General features: G+C 39.8%; 1 protein-coding gene across 3 annotated transcripts in view; it reads left to right on the forward strand.

The window, feature by feature from the left end:
• Positions 1-17369, forward strand: part of mdfi (MyoD family inhibitor) — a 34028-nt gene that overhangs the window by 11603 nt on the left and 5056 nt on the right. For all 3 annotated transcript variants that reach the window (XM_087801312.1, XM_087801311.1, XM_087801310.1), the window contains one exon: positions 9219-9356. In XM_087801312.1, the coding sequence (XP_087657438.1) occupies positions 9219-9356 (138 nt within the window). The remainder of the gene's footprint in view (positions 1-9218; positions 9357-17369) is intronic.

A 17369-nucleotide genomic window follows, 5' to 3' on the forward strand; every position in this document is an offset into this window, starting at 1 on the left:
CTTGGGTTGTTCAAACAGACATGTATTTACTCTGTTATAGCTGTAGCAGTTCTGTAATTTATTACAATTTTCAGTTGGTTATGTTGACCAACCCTCACAGAGACTGAGAAACACAAGGGTGTATTTTGATCTGATAACATTCAGCAGCTTGATCACACTGTCCAGAATGCAGTTTTGAACAAGAACTGCCAACGTGACTGAGAGGAATGCAGTGGCTGAGGAGAAGACTAAGTCTGCGTGAAATCTTAATTATGGGTCAGTCGGGGGGGCCGAGCATTAGTGCCATATTTTGGACCGTCTATAAAGGCTTTAAAGACAAGTCGGACTGAGTACTACGTGACCTGGTTTTTCTTCTGGAAAAAAACAGTGTGAGAAAATCTCAGACAAGATGATTGTTAAGGACAACTTAATCCAATCATAATTCACATGTTTCTTGCAGTCTTGGTTCTTGGAATCTTTTTCCATGTGCTGCCTGACAGATGTTTTGGGCAGCTGCCGTTACTATATCCAGGTGACATATGAGATCATATTTATCGAAGGATGTTGATGATCCAGAGTGTGGATTTTTCTCTTTTTACAACGAATAAATTAGGCATTTGTCGACTTTTTCCAGGATACATGTAGATTTTTCTCCTACGAACACCAAATGTAACAGGCGGAAATGGAACATGACTCTGAGAAATGAGAAACACAATCACACAATCCATGATTGCAACAGAATAATGAATATGTAATAATCATTTAGTAATGATGCAATGAAGGGTTTCGGATGCATCTGCCGACATTTGATTGAATGAATGCAGCAGAAAGAAATGAGCAGCACTTTTTATTTGCTAGCAAACCAAACCAATTAGCATGCAAACATGATAACATGTATGTGCCATAAAACAGGTAGAAACAGTATTACATGTTGCTTAGGTCAAAGCACTTTTAGTAACCGTGGGATAAGAAACTTAAAAGGCTTTCGATATTTACATCCTTAATGCTGGACTTACTGCTATAGTGCTGTCAAATACAGGTCTTTTTAAATGTGCTCAATGTAGCTTTGCTCTTTTCCCCTGATATAGTGAAGGTTAGTCTTTTAACGGAAGGTTGTTTTGTTCGCGTCCATCCTGTCGTAAGTGACTCGAGCTCAATTGGAGGCGGAGGACGGTGTTTGTGTTGACAGATGTGCAACTCAAGCTGGGAGAGTGTTGCATGAAGATGAAATGAGGCGTGATGTTTTTTTTTAGAACCTCTACCCTCCACATGGTAGACCTATTTTCTTTATGCCTCTGTTTATGGATAGCTTATTGTCTCTCAAAGCCCCTTTTCACTTACTTTCAGTTGACGGTCGGGCTGACGTGTTGCTACTGCAAATGTGTACATGGCTCGTCCAAAACAGAGAGACACAGAGGGACAAACATGTGGGGGTCCATTTGTTTTTCCTGATGTCGTTTGAATGTTTATGTTTCCTAAATTGGCATTAACAAACAAAAGACTCTTAATAGGAAAGACAGGTAAAACATGTTTGTAAATAGAACATTTATATTTTCATTTGAACTCGTAATGGTTAGTCACAAACTAAACATTTATTAATGAATTGCCTCTGGGTCAGACCCTCGAGATGCCTGATGGAGTAGACGCAAGTCAAATCAGAATTTGGTTCACAATACCAGTCACAGCTACTTACATATCTTATCCGACCTTAAAGGGTCCCTCGTACATGATCATCCTACTTCTGACACCATTTTATCCCAGCCTGGCTCTAGTATTTTAAGATGTCATTTGTTTGAAAAGAACACAACTGCACCAGGGTCAGCACTGCCGTCTCACAGCAAGGTTGTTGGTTAGATTGCATCTTAAGTCAACTCTTGGAGTCAACTTGGATCATTTCTATGTAAAGTTTTCATGTTTTTCTGTCCTAGATTGGCTGCTATAGCTCAGAAACATGTGTGCCCTTGACAAGCTTGAGAAAAAGCAACGTTTCAATGGAAGTCTTTCAGGATCGATATTCATGTTACTCTCAATTCAATCAGTAAAGGTTTCATATTAACCACTACTAACATGGAACGTTTCTTTGGTCAAGCTTATGTTTAAAATGAGTACAGTAACTGTTTTTTGTGCCCTGTGTTAATCATTAGCTGTTGTTTAGACAATGCAATCAGGTTTGGCTTGTTCATTCTCTCCAGCATGTGGAAATGAGTCATCTATCTGTCACACTCTAAATTTACTTTCCCTCCCAGTGTTTAGATGCAATCATTTGACCCCAAACTAGCTGGTGACGTTCTGATGTTTTTGGGTTTTTTCAGGGATTCAAATAAACTTAAACAGAATGTCACGTTTTGTGCACTTTTCTCATTCTTTGCATTTCACTGAAGTTGATATTCTCTTTCTTTCAACATCTCGTAACCATTCTCAACTCCAGACACTTGTCATCGTGATGTGAGTCAACCTTTTTAAGACTTTAGTGTTACATTTACGAGCAGAGTAACAAAGCAAATGTTAGCCATGACGTGCTGCGACTTGCCTCGGCGGCGCTCACGTCATTCAGTACGGCCAAAATCAAAGACACCAACTTACTTTTGTCATTGAAGACATACTTTATAGTTTAGTTGAGATTGATGTTAAGAGTTGAATAAAATAGTAAAAAAGTTTAATTTGCAGTCTGTTGAGATTAAGAAGGATACTTAATACTGAAAAACAATGTTTTGGTTACCATAAAGGAATCTGATGGCGGTGGTGGAAAAACATATTCTATAAATTAGCATCTAAGCTTCTCTTTATCTCTATGTTTAAGTCTAAGACAACAGCTTAGAGCAGTATTTTTGTTTAACCTTTTCTTCATAAACTTAATTGTTTTGGACATAAAGTGTATTTTACTGTGCACACACTGTCTCTACTTCTAACCACACTGTCTCTTAAATAATCTACAGCTGCTTTCACGTGCAATAATGTACATTTGGCATCATGGCCAGAAAGTCAAGTAAGTGTTTGGAAGCCATCCATGTTTTGTGGAATCTTCGACTGCAAAATTACTTTCCATATGTTACCCAACACAATTACAGTTTGTCTCAAAACAAAGTTCTGAGCTCTTAGATAGCATTGAAGCTAGAAGAAAAAAACGTTTTCCAAGCCGCCAGAGGCTTTGCAGTACTAACACTGCATCATTAAACCTATAAAACACCAGACTATTTTTCCTTTTATTGAGATTAGACTGCTTCATTCAGTATTCCAGTGACCAAGTGTTTTGGGTTTCATGGTCTTAAACGAAAAAATAACAGTCTTTCTAGTCTTTTGGTTTTCATTTCCTAGCTAGAATACATATGTTTGTCCAGGAGTGGGAGAGATTCAAGGAAAAACATGCTAATCGTGCAGTTTTTTTTTGTCAAACAGTCCAGAATCTTGGTCAGGAGCTCTGCTGTGATGAGTGGTCTTAATCAGTTCCGGCCATTACTTTTGGCCGCAGAGTTTCTACAACATTCCCTTATCTCATTGTTTCTACTCTCCAGCTCCCTTGTTCCCAATTCAGATTTTCATGGTTTGTAACCAAAGAGGGGTCAGAAGGGTTTTGAAGTAGGACAAAGTGTTTGAGAGCCGCAGATGCTTTGAGCTAGTTTGCTGAAGTATTTGACTTGAACCAGGTTTTAATTGCTTTTATATATATATATATATATATATCTCGAGGGTTCACCAAGAGTTCAAAGAAATCTGTATTTGTCTTTCAGCATTTTCTCCTCCACCTTCAACTGCTTTGTCATCTTGATTTACGGCACCCTCACTCAGTGTCTTCCTCTTCTTCTTTTTCCTGCTACCTCCATCTTCTCGGCCCAACACCATCTCTCCTCTCCATGAGTCCAAACCATCTGGTCCTGACAGTTTCCCTTCAGTTGTCCCTCCCTCTAGTTTTTTCAAATTCTTGTTTGTTTTATCTTCAATGCTTTACCCGCAAGAAAATGTCGTCTCTGTTATTCAGTTGTAATGAAGACGAATATTTTGTGTTTATATTTCCAATAACCTGAGCAGTTGTTTCAGACAAGGGAGAAGTCAGTAATCCTTAATTGTACCTAACACAACCATCATTGAAAGACCAGAGAAACAAGGCCTTTAAATGGTAATCTTAGAAAGTTGCAACTTGTTCTTATTTTATTATTTTATGATTTATTTATTTTTATTAATAGTTATTAACTTTGATATTGTTTTTGTTACTATTTGAAAATGTTTCCAGTACGTATTAATATGTGTATTCATATTGTGAGATGCTGTGACAACCTTTATTTCCCAAATGTGGGAAGAATAAAAGCATTTTCACAGATGAAAGCTAGATAAAGAATTTTAAAAACTCCAAAAAATGTGCTGCCTTAGTATTCGATATTATTTTTGGACAGAAACTCAGATTTGTGGCTGAGAAAGTATCTTATCTTCTGCTTTTGAGCTCATTGAGTAGTCACAAAACTTTGACCTTAAGCACATATTAAAAATAAAGCTGGAACCAGATATTATTTTTCCTTGTAGCACTTTAGTTATCAGTTTGTCCTGATTGTCCCTTCAGAAAAAGTAGTACCTTCATTTGTAATGTAATGATTTTGTTGCTTGGACACAGTTTGTCTTTGCCAACAGAAAAGTTCAACCTTCTGAGTCTGTGGCGAGAGAGAAGTCTCTCTTGGGGTTTTTGGAAGCTGTGAAAATGAGGTGTAGGTGGTTTGAAAGGCAGCAGGTAAACCCTGTGAACCGACACCCTCCCTCCAGAGATCCGACCCAGAGGAGCTCTCCTGCTGCTGCTGCTGCAAGACATGTCACATCCTTCCCCAGCTCATATAACTGCTCCGTGTGTGCACGTCTGTGTTTGTGTTGTGCTTAAACTAACCATTTCCCTATGTGATCCATATGTTTTTGTTTTAATAGTTAAGACTCTGTTTACAAGAAAAGTGAAATTCCTCTGGATCAACCCTTCAGGGCCACTGACACATGCGCCTCTGCCAAGCTGCAAACACACATGAACACACAAATATATGAATAAACAAATACACATCCTCGCATGTAAACACGCAGCCAGGTCCGCGCAGCAGCTCTTGATTGCCTCGGTCTGATTCGAATTAGAGGTTCATCTTCCTCAGATCTCTGAAATGGCTCTGAGGTCGGGCGGTTTCGGTGGTTTGATGCCGATGCCAGCGCACGATTGGTGGAAGGCTCGCTTGGATGGCACTGGGGGGTTGATGGGGATGTGTTTAGCTCCAACAATTGTGGTCGGCAACATTTGCTGTGAGAAAGCCATTACAAGGTTACAAGACGCACACTTTTTAACCCGTGGTAGTACCAGGGAGACAAAAGAATATGATTTTTTAGTCACTTTATATTTTACATGTCGATATGGTGACATAACATTAAAAAACCTGAAAGTTTTAAAGTTAAGATAGCACATAAAGTATTAATTTCGACAACTATACAAAGACTTGAGATCACAGATAATTAAGATTAAGCCTAAAAGATTGAACATTTTCAAGATTCAAGATTTTTTATTCTTGTTATGCAAACTAACAAAATTCTTGCTAAAATGTTGCGGGTGAATTATGAAATATTAACTAGAATAAAATATTGCAAGTTCAGATAATTGAGGATTCAGAAAATATACAAAGTCTTCAGTCTGCGTCTAAAACTGTTCAAAGATTTTGGCCCTTTGGGTAATTGAGTTGACACCCGATAATAATAAGCAGGATCTCAGCTACATGGGACCAAATATTTTTTTTAGACCGTAGAAGGAAACCATACCCAGAGTAAACCCAGTCAAACACGAGCACTTTGCCACTGCGTTGCCTCTAGAGACAATTTCAAATGATCAATTCATATATTTATGTTGTTTGACCTCGAGAAGGAACTTGAACGCTTGGGTGTTGGACCAGTTGCATGAGTTGCATCATGTTAGTAAGTAAGTAAGTAAGTAATTTTTATTTGTATAGCGCTTTTCCAGACCAGGGTCACAAAGCGCTTAAACAATCAAACAATATTTAATAAAGTATATATTTTAAAGATCAAGATAAAACTGATAACACAACATCATCATGGGTGACTTGTACCCCCTACAATAAATAAACACGCAATTACATGTATTACCTACGTATGTATAGGTTGTGTTTAAGCTGGTACACATCGATAAATCTCAATAGCATTATAAGGAAATCTTGATAAATGGCCAATGAGTTGAGATCAACTCTTATCTAACAGTCCTATTGAGCTTATTTCAAATGCAAAAAAAGGTTTTGGTACAAGTAAATATATGTAGGACAACAATACTGAGTGAAAATTACAATATTAGTGAAAATTCAATTATTTTGAAGATTCTACTTCATATTTAATAAATTCACAGAGATCCTAAAACTGAAAGAGTAAACTTAAAAGAAAAATCCTATAAAAAATTTCAGATTCATTGACAGATGTTCACATCCTTATGTAAACACCTCCAATGACTAAAACATATTTAAATGACCATAAAGCAACCCTAAAAAATGAGAAGTCCGATGATAATTCAGAGCACATGTATGTTGTTGCTTTGTTAAACATTTTATGAATATTCATGTTCAAGTTATTTTACCAACACACAGACAAATAAATCCAAGCAATAAGAAGTCATACTCCTCAGGTATAGACACAATCCTTAATGCAGTTTTGTTGGTCTGGTGATTTACTTTCTTTCCAAAATCCTGGTAGAAATGTGGAAATTGAGGTCATCAAATTGATTTATTATATCTCCGCTATCCTTGTAAACCCTTTTAGTCACACGGATCTCTCCCAAATATCCAAGTATGAGGGCAGCAGTTCACACTGGTGGCTTTGGTATATGAAGTTGATTGAGACTAATGGATACAACATGGAAGACTCGGCCTCAGAAATGTCTTCCACATGCAGCAGACAAACACATGGTGGAAGAGCTGGGATTGATGTCTCAGGGTCGGAGCAAATATCCCACAGCATGTGTGTTTACAGGTAGATTTCTGTGTGGGGGCTCTGTGTGCCCATGTGAGCGGAAGAACACAACCCATCTTTGAAGGGTCTGTTTATGTCTTCTCCGATGTCTCTCTCGGACGTTCACGTGCGGACTGAGACAAACACACAAGTAATATCAAAGTCTACTTGCTCTGGGTGTTATCCAATATTCAGAGAGGGGGGGGGGCTTGTGGTTTTAATTCAAACCATATAATTGAACCTTTACAGATCCAACACAGAAAATCATGATAATACATCGGCATGTGAACAAGCTACGTTTGTGTTTCTTTTGAAATTTAGATATTTCATATCTGGATCTTCTGTTAAGTGAGCCATGTTTGTGATCCAGTGTGTTTTTGTTGTGTTCTCAGATCCAACTTCACACACGGGACAATTAGAAAGAAACATGAGTGCATGAAACACAACATACCAGCGAAACAATAACTCAAATCGATGAGCCTGTGATCACAAACTGTGTTATTGGAGTTTACACAGTATTGTTTTAGGGCTGCTAGATCAGATTGCTGAAGAAAAAATAATGCTAACATCGCACAGATCTGGTGGTTAGGTCAGTGGCTAAGATAAACCTCTGAGTCTTGAGTTCGATTCTCAGTCACGGTACAAAAACATTGTTGAACGCGACCACAATGACAATACAATCTTCTTGAATCTTGAGTAATACAAGTTGAATTATTGATTTCATAGTTTGCTCAGCTGGTTAAAATGAGCTCCATGGCAGAAGCCTGAGCTCACCGAGTCCTATTCTTACAGGATTTTAATCAAGCGACACATTACTACTTGTATATTGTTGTAGTGGTATTTGAAGCTTGACCTACTCTTTTTAAATTTCAACACGGTTCACTTTAAATGTATCATCATAGTTTTGGGCAAGAGAAGCATAATACAGTGAGAAACCTTCTCCAAACCTTCTTGTTTAAGTTTCAATTGTAGTTTTTTCACGCTTGATGCTTATAAATATCTGTTATCTCCCTGTGCCTTGACACGTCACACTTTGTGATATTTACATGAAGATGGGACTGCACTATTGCAAAATATTTGAACACTGAAATCTGCTCATGAATAATAAGCTCTTTAGAAATGCCATTCATGGTTGTTTTTACTTCCACCATTTAGATTCTGTGACACTTGAACCAAAACTTTATCTTTGGTCTCACTGTCAGGAGCAGAAGTGTTTTTGAAACTCATCTCTCTACTATTTTCTACGGATCTGACAACAGTCTAACGTGTGATTTTTTTTTATACCTTTTGAAAAGTGGGTGACAAGTTGGCACATGTATCTAAATAAAAGTCACCTCAGTTCACCAGGCATTTCACCTTCTCTGTCTTTTTGTTAAGATTATCAAATATGATTGTCCTTTCCAGAGTTATATGATTTAAAAGCACCTTTAAAAGGTGAGATGATAAAAGGAATGATAATAAGTGTATATATATTTGAATTGTTATTGTGGTGAAAAGAGAATGTGACAGGCTGGAAGTGAGAGGGGACAGGAATGAGGGAACAGATAGAGAAGTCAGCTACAGTGAACTGAGTAAATAAACATAGCCGGGAAGTGTCGAGTCCATGCACAGGACGTGGTTTGGCTTGTGTGTGTGCATGTGTGTGTTTATCAAACCCAGCTGGCACCCATTTGCCTAGGAATGAGTCTGCACCTCTCGGAGGCCCAAGCTCGCCCTGCTTTGAAGGCCTCTATGTTGTGTGTGTGTGTGTACATGTGTGCACGCATGAAGCTTCGTCGTGGCAACAAACACATGAACCCATGAAAACAACCGGACATTTGTCTACAGCGGGTACATCACGTGTGTCTTCTTTTTGCGTTCATTTTAAACATACATTAAAACAAAAACACACCCACACAGATTTCAGGTTTCACGAGCGTGCACGTGGAGCTCTAAACAGTCCCGAAGGGGTTGGATTTAACTACTTCCAGATGCAGGAGGACAGAGCACACACCAGCAGCGAGACGGACGGAATCATCCGCATTGTTGAAGTCAGCAGAATCGCTCGCTCAAATGAAGTAAGTGTGAGTGGTCGTGGATGACACGGGAGACGACATGTGTACCAGCAGTAGGAAACGGCTGATGCGTATCCAAGTGAGAAACAAAAGGCTCCCTTTGGAAAATAACGGGGTCACTAGATCCTCTTCCGAATGAACCTTCAATCTGCATTAAGTCTTTTAAAAAACGATTCTCTTCAAGCTTTGCGTGAGTAACCCTTCTTTTTTTTTTCTCTCTTTCAGATGCGGCCGACACCTACACAGAGCCCCTCATATTGAGGTCAGAGGTCATACCAGAAAGGTTGCAGGATGACGAGGGAGACCGACGCAATGGTGACCTCTCACACCCAGAGTCGCGAACACCCAGCAAGAGAATCACATGTGAGTACATTCAGGGTTTTAAATAACTTTTTATATTTCAATCCCTCAAACCAAATCCATCCAGTGCGATTGATTATCTGAGGTCAAGTAGTAAGGAGGCCCAGACTTCCCTCTCGCTTATACTAACTCATCTGTTGGAAACTGTGAGCTATAATCTCTCCAGCATGTTCCGAGTCTTCGTCTGGGTCTCCTCCCAGTTCGATCTGCTCAGAACGACTCCCCAGGAGGTGTCGACGAGTCGTCCCCATAAGATTCACGAGATACTTCAACAGGTTCCTCTCAATCTCCACCTCCATGCCAGAAATTAAAGAATCCTCCACCATTTTCTGCAGGTTTCATTCCAACATGTGGCTTCGGTAACAAAAGGAATTGAACAAATATAGTTGTAAAAATAAAAACTGTTTGAATATCAAAAAAAGACAAGATCGTTATTCAATAAAAAAAAAAACACAAATTGACGCTGCTAATGCTACATATGTATTTTCTGACAAAGATATAAATGCTTTATATTTTGAACTTCTGAACGACATAACTCTTATTATGATCTTAGTGACATTTGGCCCCAAGGTCAATCAATCACTCTTTCTCACACCTGATGTGAAGATATTTAAGAAAAAATGTGGTTCAGAGTGACCTGCTGCTGTGGTGGAGAAATCAAGCTCTTCCATAGGCCGCTGCACTCAAATGAAGAAACTACAAAGATAAGAAACATTTGCAACCGTTCAAGCATTTAACCAAAACATATAGCTTCGGATGCGCCTCACTTTAAGTTCTTAACCACCGAAGAAATGTTGGATTTAATTAAAACCACATCTGTTGACACATTACAACCTATAGGAAATTAAATGCTGACTTACCTGAATTGAAAAATATAAAAATAATGAGGTGTTTATGGCTCCCTAGTTATTGCAGTTTACAACATGTATGACATTTATTGACACAAAGCACTGTTACTATATCCCCTCCTGCCAGGGCCTCTGGATGCATAGAACAATGGTTTCATGCCTGCATAAGAGGCTTTCGCAAGTATTCTCACGCTCCTAAATTCTTTTCTCTTGGAAGCATAAGTTGTGACCTGAAAATCCTAGTCATAATAAGCGGTCTTGTTCTCCGGTTGTTGTTGTAAATCCCCGTCCCACAAATGTTCCATGTAAACAGATTAACTACTTTTTTTTTCTTACATAATTATATTCGCCAATTTCTACGTCCATACAAATTGCTAACTTGCTTTATTGCCATCTGCAGTTTTATTTTAACAGTGTGTGAGTGTAAATAGACTTTGCTATAAAATGTGACAACGCTTTGACACATTTTGAGGTTGAGACCCGCCAGTTTATAATAAGTCATCCAATGGATGATTTGTAGTTGTTTGGCCATAGCACTCGTACTGTACAACAAATGTACTGCAATAATAGAATAACTTTAAGTCCAACTACTGAAGTTCCCGACGTTGGCAATTTGGACGATACATATTTATTTGTATTGGCCTCTTTCTGAAGGAGTTACAAGGGTTATTGAATAATTGAGTTCAGTAGAATCCTGTCAGCGATGCAAGAATGATGTTGTAAATCTCTCCAGCACAAAAAGAACAGGACGTTATATTTGTTGTGAAGCCGCAGCAGCAACAACCCTCGCACTGCGATTAATTCATTATAAAGAACGACTAATGTAGCAGAACAGTCCAGCAGCAGCTCAGTTTGCCCAAAAAGTTGAGGTGCCAAAGATCACGTTGAAAAAAGCTGAAACAAGTGCAATGTGAGAGTTTCATTTCCATGATCATCGCTCGGATGAGTCACGTTATCCTGACCTTCAGCGAATGCTTCGCACGCCCAGAAGAATTGGGTCACAAGATACATTTTCACGTCGTCAGCTGATTCCCGATTTGACAAACCACTCCGCACCCGACGCTCCAAACACGAAGTCAAACCTTGTTCTTCTTCACACGGGCTGAAGTGGTCATGTTGGCATAAAGTAAAATCAAGGATTGATTTAGGATTCTTGATGTTTCATTAGTTATTAGATATTAATTTGATTTCCTCCACTGACTAGATCACGTTTAACCCGAATAAAAGGTCGTATTTTCCATTTTCTCTCAAAGTCAAAGTGGAGGAGTGAAGAAAGTGTTGCGTAAACTGTCATCCGAGCATGTGTCAGAAAAGCGGTTTCCTGGAATTTGGGGTCGGCTGTGTGTGACAGGCACAAACATACAAACCTGCTTTTATCATAACAACTGGTTAGTGGCAACAGAATGACCTGCAGTTCTGACAGGAAACAGGGAAGTAGGTGAACGGGGCGTGTTCGAGGATATGCGTGAGTGAGTAGGTGTGTGAACGTCTGCTGCCTCCATCTGTGGTTTCTGTCCGTACCTGTCCCGTCTGCTGTGTGCGCCTATTTTCAGAACCATTCATAGAAGTCGGGAATTCTTCTCACTCTGATTCCCAGGGCTTTGCTTTACATCCCAATAAAACCTATAAAACCCAGCAGTTCCAAAACACTCTGCAAAGACAGTTACGCAAGTGAATTAGATCTGGACAAAATGTACTACAACCAGCCTTTTTGCATTTCCTCCGCCCGCCATCTACAGCTTCCCCTTTGTGCACATGATGAAAGGAGCCGAAACGCAACCTGTAAAATGTATCCAGCTACAGTCAAGATTAGATTCATGACTGCAAAGAGTTCATATATTTATTTTTCTAGACATGTTTTTTTCTTCGAGAACAGAAGCCAAAGAAGATTTCACAATAACCATATGTCCCGCCCGCACATCAGAGTCTCAAATTAGAACAAGCTGTTTGAGGCCATCGTATAGACACTGTGACTCAGGTCCCTACACACACACACACACACACATGCACGCAATCCATGTCAGTATTGTCATGGACACGCCACAGTCTTTGACGTCAAAGTCGCGGCAGGATACGCATGTTAACATGTGTTTAACTGCTCAGCCTCTCTCTGGGAATGGAAACAATGGCTCATGTAATTTATCAGTGACAGGTTTAAACTAACACTTTTTTTTCTCTTTTTGGGATTATTTTCTTGGAAAAAAGAAAAAGTCAAAGGTAATTTCTAGGAATGTACTTTAGCATGATGGTTTTGCTGAAACCGATCCAAACCAAATGTACTTAAAGCTCCGGTATGTGACAAAGGTCTGGCAACGTTTCCCCGGCCCTGCATTAGTCGCACGTATCGTCTTTGTTATCAAATACTCTCTTCCTCCTCGTCACATTTACAACAAATATGTCAGTTCAATTAATTCTCTTCCCATAAATCTGTCCAGATATGAAGGCGAGTGGTTTTTAATTCAGCTTCTGCACTCGTTCAACTAAAGAAATTCCGACAAGGGTCAGTTCTTATGGCAGAGAGTTGTGTCTGATTCTTTAATTCCAAGCTTTGTCCTAATTTCCTTCTCAGTTAGGGAAAAAAATCACTTTAAAAGGAGGAACTGTTTACTCTCTTTTCAACTAATTATTTACTACTTAACTGAGCTTTAGTCGCACCACTTCATTAGCCGTAACTCGCTTCTCCTGCAGCCTCGGGGATGCAAATGTGCTCCGACAACAGAAATCTTTGAAACATGCTGCCGTTACACAAGGAAAAACAGACAATAAAGAGCACATATCTATTCTTAGGGACCCTCACACATGCTGATCAGCACTTTTTGCAGCCTAGCGTCGAGTGGTTATAACTTTTTAAAAGCATCTCCACCCACATGCACTGCGTAACCTTGGATATGTTAAAAAGCAAAATAGACCAATGAAAAACTGAATTTTCGCTTTCATGGAGAGGTTTTTTAAAGACGTTTCGATGTTGAAATGCATGATAAAGAGGGAAATGGAAAAAATATCACTGATTGTGATTCAACTACATGAACCAGAGTCACTATATATTGATAAAGGCAACACATAAGAAAATAATTGGTATTTGACCTAAATACTTACCTTTGTATTATCCATTGTTGTATATATTGAAAGGTGCCCTTTTCGAACATGCTTCTATTTAAGTCAAGTAAGTAAGTAAGTAAGTCATTTTTATTTATATAGCGCTTTTCCAGACCAGGGTCACAAAGCGCTTAAACAATCAAAACAATATTCAATAAAGTATATACTTTAAAGGGCAAGTTAAACTGATAACACAACAGGACTTCCAGAAAATCAAGGAAAAGCCTGAACAAATAAATATGTCTTAAGATGTTTCTTGAAGGAGTCAGTAGATCATCAACTGGAGTTGTGCTCCTAACATCGGTGACTCACGCTTCCTTAATCTGGCCTGTAACACATTCCCAAAGTCGAACATGCATACACATGCTCTTCACCACAAGCGGCTTTGTCGGCCAGCGTTGTGTCGATCACATAACTCGGTCGTCTACTTGTCTCATCGTCTTAATACCACTGAGCTTTGGCTCCTCGCTCGCTGTTATTTTTAACCAGTGCTGAATCACCGTGTGCATGAGTCACACCCTCTCCTGCTCCAGATCTGCACAAGCTGCGATCCAGCTCTACGATCCAGGGCTGCTGCATTCTGTCTCACTCCCCTGTTGTACTCGGACAAAGAAGCCTTCTTTCTCCTGCAAGTGTGTGAGTCTCTATCTGCGTGTGTTCGCCTAACCTCAAACCGGAGTCCTGACTCCGTTCTGTTTGTCCGACCGCCTGCCAAGTCGCCCTATATTCATGCACGCACACACTTGCACACACCACAAAAACTCTGAAGAAGTATTAATTTCTGAACAGCCCATAATCCCTTGGAGGACAATACCAACCTTAAGGGGATGCTTGAGAATGTGCGCTCTGTAATTCTGGACTTTTTCTGACCAACGGAGCAGCGCATGGTGTCTCGCTACATATTTCTAACAAGCCATAAAGAGGAAAAACAATGACGGCATAGTAGGAGAAGTAGGTGATGAAAAGCTGGAAGTCATGGCGAGAGATAACAGTAACGCGAGACGCATTGAAGTTTGGCATCGTCGTACGAAATGAACTGTGGGTCCTTTCTCGCGGCACATTTATGTACACCTACACACATGCTGCTCCTGGAAGCTGCCAGACATCTGGAGCGCAGTTAGAAATTGCTGAATGAAAAGATCTTTAATAACAGTGGACTGGTTGTTTGACCGCGGGCGGCGGCCAAGCTAAACAAGCTAGCTCGGGTTATCTTTCACAGTTGAAGCGATCGAGCGGAAGCGGAGCCAGTTCCTAGGTAAAAAGCGTGGCATCGTCTTCAGATCCCGCTTTGATTCTGCAGGCACCACGTCTTAACTCGACACCATCCACCTCCCAGTAAGACATTTGAGGGCCTCTAGTGTATAATATTATTTGCTGCCATAATATTTAAAAACCAGGGTCCATTTTGTTCTTCCTCTCGGGGTGTGTGTGATGCTTGGCAACACATTTCTTTATTCTCTTGCACCCCATAATGAGATGAATGATATTTTGTCTTACTCAAGAGTAAAGCGCCAGATAAAATATCAAGTGTATATTAATCTAGGTCTGTTTACATGTTGACTATTGTCTGGAGTATGAACGTTCCCTCCGTTCTTTAGTCAGAAACTCAATCTACCACAATATAAAAGATGTTAACGACTCTTGACGATCCGGTCCAAACTTTAGGATTTGACAAACTCCTTTCCACTACTCCTTGAGGGTCAATCCTATAAAGAAAAATACAAAAACCGTCCAAAAGCCTACTACATCCCCCAGTCTTGTGAAACTGACATACATGGCCTCCAACTCCTTCCTGTGGCTAAGACTGGGGCAGCACTCCTGACACAGGGATCCTGGGATTCTTTAAGGGTGAATTAAATCTTCACTTTGACACATTTGCACTCCTCCACTGGACTGGAGAGAGGACACTGTGCCACACAAGATATTGCTACAAGGCTAACTCGGATATCCAGGCCACTTCCTTAACCCCATACATCCCTAACCATGTGGTTCGGTGACTTCATAGATGAAAAATGGGACGAAGGACTAACTTATGACACATTTTAAAACAATTTTACAGCCTTAAAATAAAAATAAATCATACAACCTTAAAAGAAACAGGGAAATTGTAGATAGTGTAAGGAAATGACAACTTTACTGTAATCAATCATCTAGATTTAACACACATTTGAAATAGTCACTTGATTAACTGATAATCTTACATATTTAATTCATATGAAATAATCATTTTCTTGCATTGCTTTCACTGACTGCAACACAGGCCCAGATCAGAAAAAGCCTCACACACACAGAAAGATTAAACAATCCCAGATTCCCAGCAAGTCTGTGGGAACCTGTTTGAGAACTCAAACTGGAAGACACAACAGGCCAGCAAGTCGCTGGGAACAGATTCTCTCTAGAAGACAACAACCTTTGGGGAATTTCCACGACGACCACGTGCGGCGGCCATCTTAGAATCAATTGTTTACAGTTACTGACCAATAGAGATATAATAAATATATAAATTATAAAATATAAATAATAAATAATATAATAATAAAGATCCACCATTTCGTGAGATCTTTGCATTCTGGCGATAGATCTCTCTGCTTGCTAGCGCCCGTGTTCACGTAAGTTTGTCTCCGACTTTTGCATAATTCACTAAATGAGCATTTTTCTTAAACTCATCCATGTGTCTGTCCTTCATTTTCCACCACCGAGTACGAGACTAGGGAGGGGTCGGTTCACCGGAACACAAAATCCCCACAATAGTAAATACGTTGACCCTCGTGTTATCTCAGGGTCAAGGTGACCCAAAGGCCTGAAAACAAATCTGTTTGTGGTATCCTTGTGTTGTCTCTGGGTCATCTTGACCATGAAGTAACAGAAGGGGTCATTGATGACTCAAATAGGTTTGTCAGTGTGATCCATACAGTAATCATCTCACTCGACTAGTAAACAAAGAAAATGTACATGTAAAACTAGACTATCAGGTAAAACCCTGCAAAATGCGATGTTAAAAATGAAGCCTCAAATCTGGAAAAAGAGTCAATACTTTTAATAAAATACACTTGGTTAAGGAGTGCTAAAATGCATTCGCTAAACCGGGAAGTTACTGAAGCAACCAAGTCTGAAATTATTCAGTAAATCCCAAAAAAACAAATGTACAAATATATTTAACCCTTGTGTTACCTCTGGGTCCACCCCTGCATATGTGTTTGTAGAAGCCAGGGAGGTCGTTCACCTTGACCCTAAGATAACACAAGGGATACCACAAACATATATTTTTTTGGGCCTTCGGGTCACCTTGACCCTAAGATAACACAAGGGATGCCACAAACACATTTGTTTTGGGGCCTTCGGTCACCTCGTCCCTCAGATTAAACAGGGTTAAACTTTCAGTGAACACAGTTGGTGACAAAAGTGTTGGGTTGATGACTTCTGCTGCTCATGTAAGCAGTATTTTGTGGAAGCCGGTCCTACAATTGTGACTTTTTCCTCCACCTGTTCTGTTCAGGTTGTGGAAGTGAACCTTCACTTCCTGTTACAAATTAAACTAGTCAATTACACTGAAGTAGCACGACGATAAAAAAGCTCTCTCATAATCCTGAAATAGTCCTAAAAAATGATGTTTGACTTTGTGTGTCTGCCTTGCTTTTGGTCTGTGCACACATAATTAAAGAACCTAAATGAGCTGTTTAGGAGACTGGAAGATATGCCATGATGAGTTTTCCCTCCTCTGTCTCTGCTTGACTCTCTCTCAGGTTGTGTAAGAGTCTAGACAAGTAGGATCAGGGGTCAGTAGAGTAAACACGAGACTCTTCCTCTGAGCGATTGCCTATGGGGTGGGCTGGAGTTGCTCAGCTCCACAAAGTGTCGGCTCGATGCTGCCTCAGCACAAACCTGCACACACACTGAGAGGGGCCCCAGTCTTTCTGGGAGAACTCTGCACATGTGGTGCAAGTCTGCTCACACTCGTGCTCTTGTGTGATTGAAATCACTTCATTACGGAATTCTAATGCTGGAGGAATGTGAAGAAAATCGGAGCTTCGATGTAGTGTCACTTAATTCAGACCTACATATGTGTGGGAGG

Source organism: Callionymus lyra, chromosome 10, assembly GCF_982586985.1.
Source record: "Callionymus lyra chromosome 10, fCalLyr1.hap1.1, whole genome shotgun sequence".
Lineage (NCBI taxonomy): Eukaryota > Metazoa > Chordata > Actinopteri > Syngnathiformes > Callionymidae > Callionymus > Callionymus lyra.